The sequence below is a fragment of the Thamnophis sirtalis genome, unplaced genomic scaffold, assembly GCF_051295495.1.
Source record: "Thamnophis sirtalis isolate CommonGarterSnake01/CBP01778 unplaced genomic scaffold, rThaSir2_p1.2 scaffold_5, whole genome shotgun sequence".
Lineage (NCBI taxonomy): Eukaryota > Metazoa > Chordata > Lepidosauria > Squamata > Natricidae > Thamnophis > Thamnophis sirtalis.
The window spans coordinates 98,960,335-98,976,185 of NW_028261385.1; the positions used below are offsets into that span (position 1 = coordinate 98,960,335).

At 38.6% G+C, this 15,851-nt stretch overlaps 1 protein-coding gene across 1 annotated transcript in view; it reads right to left on the reverse strand.

The window, feature by feature from the left end:
• Nucleotides 1-15,851, reverse strand: part of PDE6B (phosphodiesterase 6B) — a 47,405-nt gene that overhangs the window by 14,833 nt on the left and 16,721 nt on the right. The window contains exons 6-15 of the mRNA XM_087716270.1: nucleotides 15,202-15,266; nucleotides 12,215-12,281; nucleotides 11,855-11,902; nucleotides 10,764-10,913; nucleotides 9,714-9,857; nucleotides 9,341-9,406; nucleotides 6,978-7,124; nucleotides 5,229-5,336; nucleotides 3,117-3,226; nucleotides 210-297 (exon numbers count right to left, since the gene is read on the reverse strand). Of these exons, the coding sequence (XP_087572396.1) occupies nucleotides 210-297; nucleotides 3,117-3,226; nucleotides 5,229-5,336; nucleotides 6,978-7,124; nucleotides 9,341-9,406; nucleotides 9,714-9,857; nucleotides 10,764-10,913; nucleotides 11,855-11,902; nucleotides 12,215-12,281; nucleotides 15,202-15,266 (993 nt within the window). The remainder of the gene's footprint in view (nucleotides 1-209; nucleotides 298-3,116; nucleotides 3,227-5,228; nucleotides 5,337-6,977; nucleotides 7,125-9,340; nucleotides 9,407-9,713; nucleotides 9,858-10,763; nucleotides 10,914-11,854; nucleotides 11,903-12,214; nucleotides 12,282-15,201; nucleotides 15,267-15,851) is intronic.

A 15,851-nucleotide genomic window follows, 5' to 3' on the forward strand; every position in this document is an offset into this window, starting at 1 on the left:
CTCAAGACAGGCTATGCTATTCAGGAGCTGAAAGAATTGACTTCTTTAAATCCTGCATCTGAGAAGGAAAAAAATGTTGATGGATGCTTTGTAATTGGTGCAAATTCCAATCAAAAATTGAATTGTGTCTATTACGAATCACAGTTTCATAAAAAGCAAAACATGGATCCACCCAATTACTTCTGCCATTCAAAATATTGGTCACCCACCTCTTCGGAGAGCAGAAACTTGCCAAATTCCAAATGGTGTCTCTCTAGAATGGATGAGCCATGCAGTTTTGCCAAGGGATTTTGAGATCTGTTAGCAAACACCAGGGAGGATTAAAGCATGGAATCATTACGAGAATGCCAAATACTTCTTTATTTTTATCCTCAAGCTTGTAAATGATTGTTTGGGGACTGGAAGTGCAAGAACAGCAACCAGACATTGCTCTAATCTTTGACAATGAAAGCTTTTATTAAAATGATGATTTCCTTGAGTTGTGCTATATCAGCGATGGTGAACCTTTTTTGGCTCATGTACCGTAAGCGGGGGGAGCACAGGGGGGTCATGCATGGGTGTGCTGCACCCATAATGTAATGTGCAACCCCCATAGCATGCATGCGCGCATGACAGGTGCTCCTCCCATTTTTTGAATGCTTGTTTCGCCCTCCCCAGGCTCCAGAGGCTTTATAGGAGCCTGGGGAGGGCAAAAACAGCCTCCCCTCCCCGTAGGCCCTCCAGAGGCTTCAGGAGCTTCCCTGAAGGCTCCGGAGGACTAAAAACGGCCCTACAAGTGAATTTGCTCATAGGGCTGTTTTTAGTCCTCCGGAGCCTTCAGGGAAGCATCCAGAAGGCCCCTGAAGGCTCTGGAGGGCTTAAACCGGCCCTACAAGCAAAGTGGAAGTCCAGTCCCGAACTTCCAGTTTGCATGTAGGACCGTTTTTTTACGCTCCGGAGGCTTCAGGGAAGCTCCTGAAGCCTCTGGAGGGCCTCTGGGGGTGGGAGGCTGTTTTTGCCCTCCCCAGGCCCCTATAAAGCCTCTGGAGCCTGGGGAGGGTGAAAAATGGCTTAAAAAAAGGCTGAACTCAGCTGGCCAGGGTGTGCATGTGCGCTGGCCAGCTGACAGGGCAATGCCTTGCGTGCCATGACAAATGGCTCTGCGTGCCACCTGTGGCACGCATGCCATAGGTTCGCCATCCCGGTGCTATATCATTATAACTATTTTATGATACATTTTGTTATGATTCATTGCTTCCAAGGCAGTTAACAACGCTATCGCTAACATGCAAACAACACATAACAGAAACAATGAGAATATCAACTGTAAAATTTCTAAGCAGCAAAAACAGCAAACAGATATTTAAATATGAATATACTTTAGAAGCATATACTTCACCATGGAACAGCTAGACATTTACCGTAACATTCTTTTTCTGCATAATTTCTTATGCAAGGAGTGATACATTCATGTGAGGAACGCCTCAGCCTTTTAAAATGGTAGTTTTTGAAGTTTTTAAATATATTTATGGAGGGTATAAGCCATCAGAAATAGGAGCAATGTTACAGCTATCAGATCTAGGCTGCAAAATCTGAAGACTACAAAAAGATTTAGAAACCCTTTGAGTTGAAATACTAAAAAGGGCAAGAGTTAATGAATAAAGAAAGAAAACTTCTTAATATGGGATTTGCTTTATTAAGGGTTAGAAAATAGAGGTACAAATTAGAAATTGGGGAAATATTATTATGTATACTGTAATATAATATAATATAATATAATATAATATAATATAATATAATATAATATAATATAATATAATATAATATAATATAATATAATATAATATAATATAATATAATATAATATAATATAATATAATATAATATAATATAATATAATATAATATAATTAATATAATATAATATAATAATATAATATTATAATATAATATAATATAATATAATATTATAATATCATATCATATCATATCATATCATATCATATCATATCATATCATATCATATCATATCATATCATATCATATATAATATGTAATGTAATGTAATATAATATAATGTAACATAACATAATATAAATATAAATATATTTACTATGTATACATTAATCTTAGAAGTTGAAAGATTATTACTGTGTACACATACATAGTATTATATTTGTTATTAATATTATGTATAAAGTAAATTGACCCAGACAATTCACTAAGCACTTAATGTATGTCAAAGAAAAAAAAAGAAACCCTTTGATGCCATCTAGTGGTCCTCTGAAGTATTTCATCCCACATCTGGTAGGTGTTGACAAAATGTGGCCAGGGGGTTTAAGGTGTCTGAAATCTGCATCAGAATTTTTCTTTCTCTTTTCACTTTTCTTTTACATTGAAAGCCATCATGTTGCTAAACAAACATCATTCACCCCTTCTTCCCCTAGGACCATCTTTGTTTCCCAGAATGCCTATCAGAAAATAAAAATATTCACTGAAGTGCAGCCTAGTGTTGTAAGTTGTCCGGTGATCTCAAGAAAAAAGTGAAATGAGGATAATTTTAAATACCTCTTTTTTACAAAGCTGAGTCCGCTAGGAAAGAGACTGGGCCTTGGCTTTATCAGTGTAGTTGCTTTCCCTCGTATGGGGGCGGGGAGGAGCTGTGTGAATGCATGGATGTCATCACAAAAAGAGTTTTGCTCTTTAAGAATTTGTAATGGTTGGAGATGCTTTTGCAGAAGGTGAAGAGCTAAAATACTCCCTGAAGAGTTGGGTGCTATTTGTGCACAATTGAAAGCCTTGTGGGCATGCAAGAGGAAAACCAAACGTTTCTGAAATTGTTAACTACCATAGTTTGCACAAAAGATGGTAGGAATCTATTATTTGTTTCAGACTGCAATTTCTTAAGTTCTGTTTGTAGAGGTCAGTTAAAATCAACAGATGGAAATCGTAGAACTGTAACTGAGAATCTGCACATGATTCTCCATCAATGTGTAAGTGGACACAGGCGGGGTTTCTTATATGTACGAAGAATCATTTCACTTTTGGAGGAGCAGCCTGTAGAATTTAATACGAAATCTATTCTGAAACAACAGATCCGAATATAAATTAGGTCGATAATAAAAGAAGAGCACCTACTTCATCTGATAAAGATTGTTGGTTCCTCGGTGGTCAATATCATGACACAAAGCTGCGGTGACCATGGCAAAGGCTTCAAGATCTGTATAATACTGCTTCAATTTACCTGTCTATACAAAACAAGTTTAAAAAAAAATATTCTTGGATATTTTTTTAAAAATCTGTCAGATTTAGTTTTTATTTTGTTACAGTTTTTTTTTAAAAAAAAACCCATACAAGTTGAATTTCCATTGATATTCTTATTGAAAGCTATTTAGCTTTTTTGCATTAAAATTAAATGAAAGTAGACCTTTCATTTAAAATTCAAAAATTTTTAAAAGAGCTTGCATATTTGCAGCCATCCATTTGTAACCCACAAACTTCTTTCCAGAGTCAGTGGTAATTAACATTTTGGCCTTTATTTTGCTTTAGTGTGTGTGTGTAATTGAGCATATTTTAAGAATCAGAAGCCTTGAGGATGCTTAAGTAACTCAACTTGACATTCCTAAATCTGCATCCAAATAAAGATAATTTCTACCGAAATGCTTTAAATACTATGGACTGTGATTTCTGTATAAAGCGCCTTATCCAGAGGTGGTTTGCTCCCGTTCGGACCGGTTCGGGAGAACTGATAGTGGTAATTAGGTGAGGGTCTCTGAACTGGTAGTGATGGCTGGCTGGCCACACCTCCGAACCGGCTCGCTCTGACGCTCACCCTGCCTCGTCTTTGCCACGTGCATCCACACAACTGCCTCATAGTGCCTACATACACGTAAGCACCATGGGCTGCTCAGGGAGCCCTGAGGCTTCGCAACCACTGCCTCTGAAGTGGGATTAAGCCTCTGCACAGAGGCAGGAGGTGGCAGTTTCGTTTGCTGCCTGTGAGTTCGGGGGTGGGTGGGGTTGGGCAAACAGCCAAGCGAGCATGCCAGGATCTGCCGGCTGCCTCTAATATGCAGTTTACTCGTGAGCAAGTTTACTCATGAGCAGGGTGCTCGGCAGCTGGCAGACTGCTGCCTCCCCTGGAGCTCTCAGGCAGCAAACAAAACCACCCTTCAGATCTCCTGCGTTCAGCTAGGCGCAGCTCAGGTTGCTGCTTTCTTTGGCCTTTTTAAAAAAAGTTTTACAGCATATTTTATTTCCCATCTCCAATCTGAAACATAAATTTGCCAAGCCACACCCATAAAATAAGCCATGCCCACGGAACCGGTAGTAAAAATTTTTTGAAACCCACCTCTGCCCTTATCACCTAATTTCTTGATAAACGATGGAATATCTGAATCTGGGCTCTTAAAGCAGAATGAGGTTGGAAACTCTGAGCTAAAAATTGTAGATACTTAGACAAACTAAGAATTTCAGGGTAGGGTGAGAGTTATGAACTTAATGGCAAAGACAATTATATCTAGTAAATGGTAGAAGTAAGAGTTATATCTGGAAATGGCTCTAAAACAAAAGTGTCAAACTCAAACTCAGGCCAGATCCACCCAGCGGGGTGCTGGCCCACCAGCCCAGCCTGGAAACAGCAAAGGACCAGCCTGCAGTGCCTCTGCCAGCAAAAATGGAACTTGGGGTGCATGCACCCTTGCACCCCTGCACCCCATGTTTGGCTGAGATAGCCTCCTGCAGCCCTCTGCCAGCAAAAACAGAGCTCAGGAGGGCCGCATGTGTACCCCCCCCCCCGGTTCCAGCTCCATTTTTGCTGGCCGAGGGTTGCAGGAGGCCGTTGAGGCTAAAAATGGGGAACACTCCGTTTTCATTGGCAAGAGCTATTTTGATAGGGGATATCAAAACAAACTAAAAACAAAACAAAAGTAGAAATGTTTCCCCTTTTGCATTTGAGCAACCAAGAAGGGGAGAAAAGGAGAAAGGGAAAGTGGAAAGACAAAGGAAAAGGAAGGAAGAAAAGAAGGAAGGAAGGAGATTATAATGAGAGTGAGTGAGGATCTCAGGGAAATCTTGCCTTAGCACTTAGCCACCACACGAGTGATGTTGAGCTCGCCACGCCCACCCCCGGCTACACTCCCCAGCCCTCCGAGTTCAAACACAACCCTGATGTGGCCCTCAATGAAATTGAGTTTGACACCCCTACTCTAAACTGAAACTGTTTCTAAAGAAAACCTAGTAAAGATGTACCATAAGGAGGGTGAACATAGTCTGCGCAACATTGAAGCCATGGCGCCAGTTGTGATAGGTAATCTTTCGGTAACCTTTACTGACTGAAAAAACAAACCTCACCAGGACCTGTGAAAATAAAAAGAGTTAATCAGTGCAAACCAAGTTTTATGTGCCACAATTTTCTCAAAAGGAGGTAAGGAACTATCCCTCACCCCCCCCCAAAAAGTTTCTTATCCAATTTTGGGTATTTAGATGTTCAGGAGAAATATATTACAGGGAATTCCCATCTTACAATAGTTCGAAGTTACAAAGGCAGTGAAAAAAGTGACTTATGACCATTTTCACACTTATGACCGTTTCAATAACCCCATGGTCATGTGATTTACCTTCAGATGCTTGGCAATTGACTCACATTTATGAAATTTGCATTGTCCTGGGGACATGTGGTCAACCTTGTGCTATACAAAGTCAATGGGGAAACCACATTCACTTAACAACCATGTTACTAATTTAACAACTACAGTGATTCACTTAACTGTGGCAAGAAAAGTCATAAAATGGGGTAAAAGCCACTTAACAAATTTTCACTTAATAACATAAATTTTGGGCTCAACTGTGGTCTTAGATCATGGACTACCTGTACCTATTTTTTCTTAGTGATCCCATAATTTATTTTATTCATTAATTTGGATCACTGATACCTGAACTGTTAACTTAAAATTTTGAAGGAGTTTATAATCTAAATAAAATGCATTAGGGTATACAAGTTATTAAGGAAGGCAAAAAGCATAAACATGTTTTCTCCTAGGCCTTCACCTTCAATGGCCAGTTGGTTGCTAAATCTTGGGAATCCAATACGTTTCAAAACTGTAGAAGTTTTAGAAGATGTTAGCCTGAAATGGCTACCAGGGAAGTCCCACCTTAGGCTTAGTAGTTATTTATGCTATTAACTGTCTCTCACAGGTAATTTCCAGATTGATGAAGATTCAAAAAAGATTGTTGCAACCCTACAGATTAGATGATGCCATGGCTGGAAGCTTACAAAAACAAGTATGCAGTTGTGGCTAACTTCCAAGTATTGATTGATTGGCAGTTCCCTGTACTCCACAGTTAGTCAATAAGTGTTAGCCAACACTGATTGGCTGATGGATTCTTTGCATGTAAACATGCTGTGCTCATCTTGGCTTTCAAAAATGGAAGGAGGAGAACTACCTGAAGCGTTACTGAAGAACCTATAAATTGCAATTAGAGATTTTGGGTACAGAAAGTCTGGCCAGCTGGAATCTCCCATGGGTTCTGGTTCTACTGAGAAGGGCAATCATCACCCAAGGAGCAGGATATTTCAAATCTACGCACAATTCTAAGATACTCCTACTATCTCTCAGATAATTTACTTTCCGTATATATGCGTATCTGATTTCCTGTTCCCTTTCTATACAGATTTTTGATTTTGCTTTATTTTGTATCACCTTGGTGGAATGGCTAAGGTGTTGGCCTATGACCAGGTTTAATTCTACTCTCAGACAGGGAAGCCCACCAGATGACATTGGGATAATCTGGAGATTAATCTGAACTACTGAAAGAAATATGGGATATAATGCAAGCAGACAAATCCCTTTTAAAAAGACAATTCATTTGTAGAAAGTTCAATATGCCACTGTCCACCTAATAAAGGATGAGTGCAAAGCCACAGCGTGCTCATTACTCTTAAAAATAAAAATAAATCTTCAGCTTTGAAGAAGGGCCTGCAAAAAAGTTACCATTTACCTCCTGTGGAATTTGGAATTTTTTCACCACTCCAAGCTCATAATACATTTGAATGCCACATTTTACAAGATCAAGTTCAGTCCATTCAAAATCTGAAAAGTGAAAGGCATAAATTTCACATTCTTCAGGATCTGGAAGCATTTCTTTCTGGGGGCAAAAAAGAATAGCACTTCTAGTTTAGATTCCAGAGTGGAAGCAACAAATTTTGTTCTCTGAAATGGCATAAAAAGAGTGACTATGCTTGCATCTAATGCTACTTCATGAGTTAGCAAACAATGCTATAACCAGAATACACCAAACTAAACTTAGTTTAGATAGACTTCTATTCAATTTCTCTCCCGCAAAACAGCCTTGCCAGCATTTCATTTTACTTTTCCAAGATTTTGATTTGCTCATGTTTGCAAAAATGGAACTGCAGTTTATGTAAGCTGTGGTTAATTAAGCAAACCTTTTGCAGATCCATTGCCTGTCATTAATTTTTTTTTTTTGCAATTGATCAGAGCTTGTGATGATCTACAATCTCACAGTGATATGGCCAGATAGGAAGGCTACTCATAGCCAGTTTTTCGATCTGGATTCTTGATGACATTTGTGTTGCATTTAAATAACTGTTATTTAATCATTTAAATAACTCTTGCCTGTTTCCGGGTGTCTGGTTTCCTGCCATTCCACATCAATAGTGCATCCATATGTTAGCATATGCATATGCATTCTTGCAGTGACCCATGACCAATATCTGTATTCTATGGCCGCTAGGGACAGATGAGGTCAGTGTTTTCCTCTGTAATGTGTTTGCTTTTGTAAAAATGTGGAATATTTTTTCCTTCAGGGATTATAGCATATTAGTGATAAATCTATATTGCCTGAGATGAGGTTGTTTCTTCATGCAAAACATGTCAATAAGTGAAATTGGAAAGTTCTAGGGCAGTGATGGTGAACCTTTCTGGCACTGTGTGCATGCATGCACGCTTGTACGGGATACAACCTGGAAGAGGAGCTGCCCAGGGGCCATGCGTGTGCCAGAAAATGAACTTCCAGTTTCCGGCATGCACAGTGGCCAGCTAGTCAGCTGGCTGGCACGTATGGTCATGCCAGAAAATGGAAGACCAGCTCTTCTAGTTTCTGGCACTGCCACACACATGATCATTGTGCGCACATGCATGCCAGAAACCCGGAAAAGGAAGGGGAAACACTACGCATGCCAGGCGACATGGCTCTGCATGCCACTTTGGGCACGCATGCCATAGGTTCACCATCACGGTTTTAGAGAATTTTCTTAGAGGAAATGCTTTGCTGAAATTAATAATTTTTGCAAACAATTTTCATTATATCAATAGAAGTGTTAGGTAAGCTCCCCGTTAGGAGAATGAGTGCGTGCAGAGAAGCGTAGTGAGAGCGGTGTAGAAGAACACATAAACCAGCATACGGAGACACTGAATTGTAAAACAGATAGTGTTGTACTTCTGTGGACATAGAGGTATGCAAAGTCCAATTCATACACGGTTAAGACAGTCAGTCATCAACGTTCGCAGTAAAGGGGTGATCCAACAAACACAGTCCAGAATTATATAAATAGCTCAGTACACAAAAGTCACTAACATTTGCAAAACTCACAGTAATTCACGCTGATCAATACATGACACATTTACAACCATCATCCAACAATCAGCATCTAACAGTCATTCTGGCTCCATCTTATGGCCGCTTGAGGAAACAGCAACCAATCACATTTACAGCAGTAATTAAAGATACAGCATTACTATCATAGTTTATAGATTAGATTCCTAATAAAAACCCATGGGTAAAATATTGACGTGAGTTTTCATTAGAAAAACATCTGTGATGAATAGGGTCAATATTTTGGTGTGTGCCTTGTATGGCCTTTGTTTAATACATTATAAATAAAAAAATAACAATTGATATTTCCTTAGCTGAAGCACACTATATGTAGTAGAGGAGACATATCAGGAAAGACATAAAATCATGGGGATTGAAGCGACCTTGGTGTCTTCTAGTACAACCCTCTGCCCAAGGCGGGAGTCCTTATTTCATCCTGGATAAATGGTTGTCCAAACTTCTCTTGGAAACTTCCAGTGATGGAGCACCCATAGCCCCAGGAAGCAAGCTGTTTGACTGAGTAGATAAATTTCTCCTTAGCTCCAGGTTGGATTTCCCTCTATTAGTTCCCACCCATTTTTCCTTGCCCTACCCTTAGGACTATGATCTTAGGACATCATTATCTACTTCTATAATATTATCTTATGTAATGTGCAACAGAATAAAAGGTTTCCCAGTTTAGAGCTGTAATCTTTAAAAGAAGGGCATGATGCCATAATAAAGCACTCACAACAATTGATACTCACTACAAGTTCTATCAGTTCATCCTCTTCACATTCGTTCACTTCTTTGCCAAGCCTCTCTCTTGTTGGCTGTGGAAAAACACAGGCATGTTGAAGTTATGAGCATACATATTTTGGAATCTAAAGCAGCAGGTGGCTAAAACTTGCAACCTCCCAGTACCATCAACATATTTTTTCTGACAATTAAATGATTTCAAACAACAAACAAACCCCAACCTTGTTCAATGCTTGCTATCTAATGATGCTTAATGACCGGTCTTATCTTGTAGCACTGAAGATCCAAATAGTTCTCAATCCCTTAAAGGTTAAAATAGAATTAATCAAGAAATAAGGAATAAAGAGGATTAGAATAGAGCCAAATCTTTAAAAGCCATACCAAGAGCTGTTGAAGTTCCTCCTGGTCACATCGTACATGGTAAAGCACCATATCCTGTGCGATGTCCTTTCTATTCTCCAGTTTATTCATCTTATCGTAAGTATCAGTATTGAGCACAGACCAGCCCAGAAACTGTGTTAAGGACTTCAAAAACAAAACAGAAATATGTTATTACTAAACTGAAGCGGATCTCCTTTTTGACCTGACCATTTTATTTTTCTTTGAGCTTTCAATTTTTAATACTCTTGAATATTATTTTTCCCCCTGGATTTGTATATCACTGCCATCCTTTTCATGTGAAAATGAAGTGTTCAAGGTGGTTATCTTCATTGATTGAAGCCAGAGAATAGAAAATTAAAAAGAAACAACAATCTGGCGGCAATATAAAAAAGATTTTTGGATAGCGGGATTGATGGTGCTGTTCTGTTCACTCATAATCTGTTAATAATGTTGACTGTGCAAACTCAATAACTCATCCAGGAAGTTATGGGACTATTTCTTTGATAAGGAGCCCCAAATAGAATTTGAACTTAAAATAAAAAGAAATTACACATGAGGCAAAGAAAGTGAAAGATAAAAGGAAACAGGAAGAATGGAAGTTTAGATATGTGAAAGATATCAGAATAATAGAAAAGAAAAGCTTTTTCCAAAACTGGTATCCTACAAATGTGTTTGAGGACATTTAGAGGACTGCAACTTCCAAAATTCCTTAGAATATGGCCAATGGACAGTTCAAGTTTAATATAAAGAAAGAAGTGAGGTACCATCTGGCACATGAAAGGATCTACAAAGGAGAGGTATAATAGGAATAATATGAAAACTCCATTTATAATATGAATCTTAATTTTATTCACTAGATGTTCTCAGCCCAATGTTTCTTTATCTGCTATAGCAAGTCAAAACTGAAGGCAACAACAAAAATGGAACTGTGCTGAATGGGTTGGTTTATTCTGTTTGCCACACTGGAAGTTAAATTAGCCACTGCAGAATTGTATCAACTATTATATGGGAAACACACATTATATTTTCATATCCATTAATTATGCCTACCTCCATTAGGGTTTCATCCTGTTCATCAAATGGCTTCCCATCTTTTCTGTTGTAAAATGTAGCAACACCTACAATTTCTTCTTTTTTGTTGACGATTGGCATTGAGAGAACATTTTTGATGATCCATCCTGATTCATCAACAGGGCCTTTCTTAAAACACCAGCATGTCAGTATTAAACAGATCTAGCTCTAATCTGAAGATCTAGCAATAATAAAACTATTTATACAACACAAATGTGTTACTAAAACAAATGTTGTGTGCAATGTTTTCTTTTTAACATGATTTTCATAGAAATAGAGAAATTGATGTGCCCTAGATGATTTGCTCTTTAATCTGAGAACTTTGACCATGTTAGTAAGGAACGCAGTGGGTCATGTGGTTAGGATGCTGGGTTGGAGTTTTGCAAGCCTATGTTTGAGACTCAAGTGCTGTTGTGTGGTGAGGTGAACTCCCATCATTCACTCCAGCTCTTTGACAGGGACATGAAAGAAGCCCCATGGGTGTCCCCCATGCAATGGTGATGCCACCAGCTAATTCTTTTGACCGGGAAATGTCTTAAACAGTGCTCCCAACATCAATTGGGGGCAAGGGAAACCATGTTAGCTTGCCAAAATATGTAAAAACCTTAGCCTGAAATCAAAAGATTTCAAGAATATTTCGTTGTCTTTTCATATAGACCAGGGGTATCAAACTCGCATTGTCGCAGCAGCATCATGTGACATATCATGACTCCCCCTCCCTTTGCTAAGCCGGGGATGGGCATGGCCAGCACATGACACATTCGGCCCACAGGCTGCGATTTTGACAGCCCTGATATAGACAATCCCTTTGCCAGATGTTGGAAAGCACCCAGCCTGGCAGGGAGGAGGGATCAAGCCCCAAATTAGACTGGAGTCATAGCACAACTTCAAAAAGGCTAGGATTGACCCTCCCTAAGTTCTTAGTAATTTTATCTAATTGTGCCCAGGGATAGGTTGCCAGACTGTGTTATAGGCACAACATGATAAAATAGATGTTTCAACTCTGCTCATTGTTCACACCTGGCACCAGCAGAGCAAATATAAAACTCTTATGAACAGTTTTACAATACCTGAAATGTAAACATTTCATCTGCTGCTATATTCATAATATTGCAAATCTGAAAAATTGTGGAAAAAATATGTCAATGTACAGTATATTTTGCTATTTTGAAAATTAAATAAAAACTGAAAGTACATATGATTGACATATTATGGCTGTGATCCAAGAATTTATACATATTTCTTTTTTTTTTTTTAAATTCAGGCCAACCTCATACCATGAGTGGCTGTTGAAACTTCTCTTTGATTCAAATATAGTTCCTATCTGGGAAAATAAGCCCAGATTATCCTTGAAGAATTTATTACATAGATCTTTAGTTCTTGGCCAAAGTACACTTGAGTTATGCAAAGAGGTCAACATAAATACTTACAAAACCAGTTTCTGCTACATAAGTAGGGAGGCCGCTACTCAGTGCCCAGTGATCTTCCTTGGGATTTCTAAATGGAAAAAAAAAACCATGAAAAATTAGGCTTGGATAGAAAAGGAATGCACTTAATCAACCGTGAAATGTACTTTCCTGTTCTTTCTTTACATGCTTTTTAAAGTAGTCTAGGATTTTTACATAAAACTGTGAATTTGAACAATTAATTGAGGGAAGGAACAACAACGAATGACTTCCTAATGAAGTGTAGATATGGCTGCATTTTCACCATTTTCAGAAATAAACCAATATGTTTTATAGGTATTAACTTGAAAACATGAAAACATCATAAAAAATTGTGGCACAAAAGTTGATCTTTCAGAGGGTTTTCTCCCAAAAAATTTATTTTTAATAAACATTCATATCATCTTTGCTACATTTCTACATATTTAAATATCCATTATACTCCTTTTATCCATACATATATACCTTTATATATATGCCTATATATTTATGTATGTATGTGCGTATGTTTTTACATATCTTTCATGTGTTCTTCTATATACATATATTTCTCTTATATTTCTTATTCCATACTATTTTATATACAATCTATCTTACATTTCCCCTCCCCTTGTTAATTCTGCGGTTTTGTGTTTATTTTCTAATCTCTTAATCTTTTTTCATTTTTTTATTGCTTTCTTATTCTTTGCATCTTTCCTCTAGCCATTTGTACCATACATTTCATACTAAATAGTACTCTGATTCTTTTTTGTCTTTTATTTCCTTTGTGAGTCTGTCCATTTTGATGCATTCTAGTACTTTTTAAATCATGTTTTCTTCTGTTGGTGTATTTTTGTTTGTCCAGTTTTGTGCATATGTGATTCTTCCTGCCGTTATTACATGTAGTATTAGATGTTTGATTTCCCCCCCTCATAGTTCCATGTGATAATTCCTAATAAGAATAGTTCCAGTTTTAATTCTATTGGTTGTGTAATTATCTCCTCCAGCCAGTTTGATCTTTCAGAGTTTTAAATATGTGAAATATTGAACAGGTTCATTTTAATTCCTCAGAAAGGAATTACATAAGTTTGTATGAGAGAATGAATTATTTCCTATTTAAAATCATTTTAGAGTATATTATTTGGATATGTTTCTGATAGGATATCTAGTTCATCACAGAACACATGGCCCTGTCTAATCCATTTATATATCTGCAATGTCACTGACACATTTACTTATCCAGATAACTTCCAGTTGATCCTGTTATTTAATGCATAGTGCTTAAGAGACTATGACTCTATGCCAAGATGATTTATATTACTTCTTCCCTTCCCTTTACTCTACAGCAGGGGTGTAAAACTCGACTTCATTGAGGGCCGCATCAGGGTTGTGTTTGACCTCAGGGGCTCAGGGTGGGCATGGCCAGAATGGGCATTGCCAGTTCAATATCACTCATGTCAGGGGATCCTGTGGTGGCCTGAGCACTCTGCCAGCAAAAACAGGGTCCCAAGCTCAGTTTTTGGCTGCAGAGGCCTCCTGCAACCCTCTGCCAGTGAAACAGAGCTCATTTTTTCTCACAGAGGCACTGTAAGCTGGTCCTTCACTGTTTCCAGGGCGGCCCTGCGGGCCATATTTAAGCATCCCATGAGTTGCCTGCAAGCCTTGAGATTGACATCCCTGGTCTACAGTTACATTGGAGTGTCTTAGCAGTAAATACATTTTCAGCTTAATTTTCTTCATTGATACTTTTAGAATATCTATATTTATCTTAACTTACATGGTAGTCTTGCTATTAGCTAAAGATTCATTGTGGCATCTGTGCTTTAATTCATACATTTATATATTTTTTAAAAGAACCTCATTTCTCACCCATTAGAGAGGCAGTGTATTACTTATTCTCATAAAAAGGTGTAAAACATGTTAGGTTGGGAGTTAATTATCTTCATAAGTGAGGGAACATTTGAGCTCAGTCACAACACTCCAACTCTTTCTTCTCAGCTTGAGGCTCTCCTGATGCAAAGACTATAACTCTAGAAATTCCCAAATAATTCTCAATTAATGAGGTTGATGGAAATACAATTTCAACACATTAGAGGGCACCACCGAGGGGGTGGTACTCACAACAACACACTGATTTTTTTTTTTTTAGTCTTTATTAAAAATGATTTTGTATTCTGTAGAATGATGGTTAGATAGTATCATTGATGCAATGAACATGAATTTAGATGAACTCCAAGAGACAGTGGAGGACAGGGCAATGTGGGATTCAGCCAGTTTGCACCGATTCGGATTAACCGGTTGTTAAATTACCCACTCCCTGCTATCAGGGAAGCCTGCTGGGAGCAAAAATGGATACACACACCCGATTTTGGCTGTGTGATGTGCGATCATCAAAACTTTTAAAAAACTTTTTTAGTATTTTTTACTACTGGTTCTGCAAACCAGTAGCATTTTTTACTGCCGGTTCTGCAAACCAGTACCATTTTTTATTACTGGTTTGGGCGAACTGGCCCAAACTGTAGCATTTCACCTCTGCAACAGAGTGGACAGCACAAGGGAAGGAGAAGTTCCCTTTTCCTCTTCCTTCTCCCTGCTCCTTCTCCTCCCCTTGTGTCAGCTGTTCCATTGCCCATTTCTCAATTGCAGCACTGTGCCCAGGCTCTAGTTTGATAGTGGGTGGGGTGGGGAGGTAATTTAACAACCAGTTTGCCCAGGGTCAGGTTGGCCGTTGGGCGAGTATTGTCCAGCATGTGCGGTGGAGCAGGAGGATAGAGATGGGCTACGACTCCCACAACAGCCATCCTGACTCTGTCCGAACAGGTTGTTAAATTATTTGAATCCCACCACTGCGACAGGGGGTCTGTTCTGCTATGGTCCATGGAGTGGCGAAGAGTCAGACTGAACAACAACATTCTGTAGACTGGATTGACGGAATTGATTGCATACAACTTTGTATCATAATTACCCCCCTGCAATTATTTTACTTTACTTACGGGATAACTTTAATTTCTTCCTTTCCATGTAAAATATAATCAATGACCTTATAAAAGGCAATTTCCTACAAAAAATAGAAATCAGAGTTGACATTCATAATAGGACAGCCAACAGAGAAAGATATCTTATCTGGTTAGTAATTATAAACTTCAAGATTGGCTAATTTCAGGGGAAATAATCAAAGACGAACAAGCCGGTTTTAGGGAAGGAAGATCGACGGTGGATCATATCTTGGTACTCCACCATTTAGTACAAAAATACACACATTAAAAAAAATCCTCTCTTTTTGTGGCCTTCCTGGATTTTAAACAGGCCTTCGATTCAATATCCAGGATCACCCTCTGGGAGAAGTTAAAATGCACCACTATCAATAAATGCCTCTTCTTCTTCATACAAAAATTGTATGCCAATTCCACCCTGAAAGTGAGGTGCAATCCCCAAGGGAGTTTAACCGGCTCAGTAAGGGTACAAAAAGGGGTACAGCAGGGTTGCATCCTGTCCCCCTCCCTCTTCAACTTCTATATTAATCCCCTGATTGAGCTTTTACAGAACCCGGATTTCCATCCTCCTAACCTAGCACAACGCAAAGTGCCAATTCTCTTATATGCTGATAACGCCGCTATCATTTCACAATCCCCATAGGACTGAA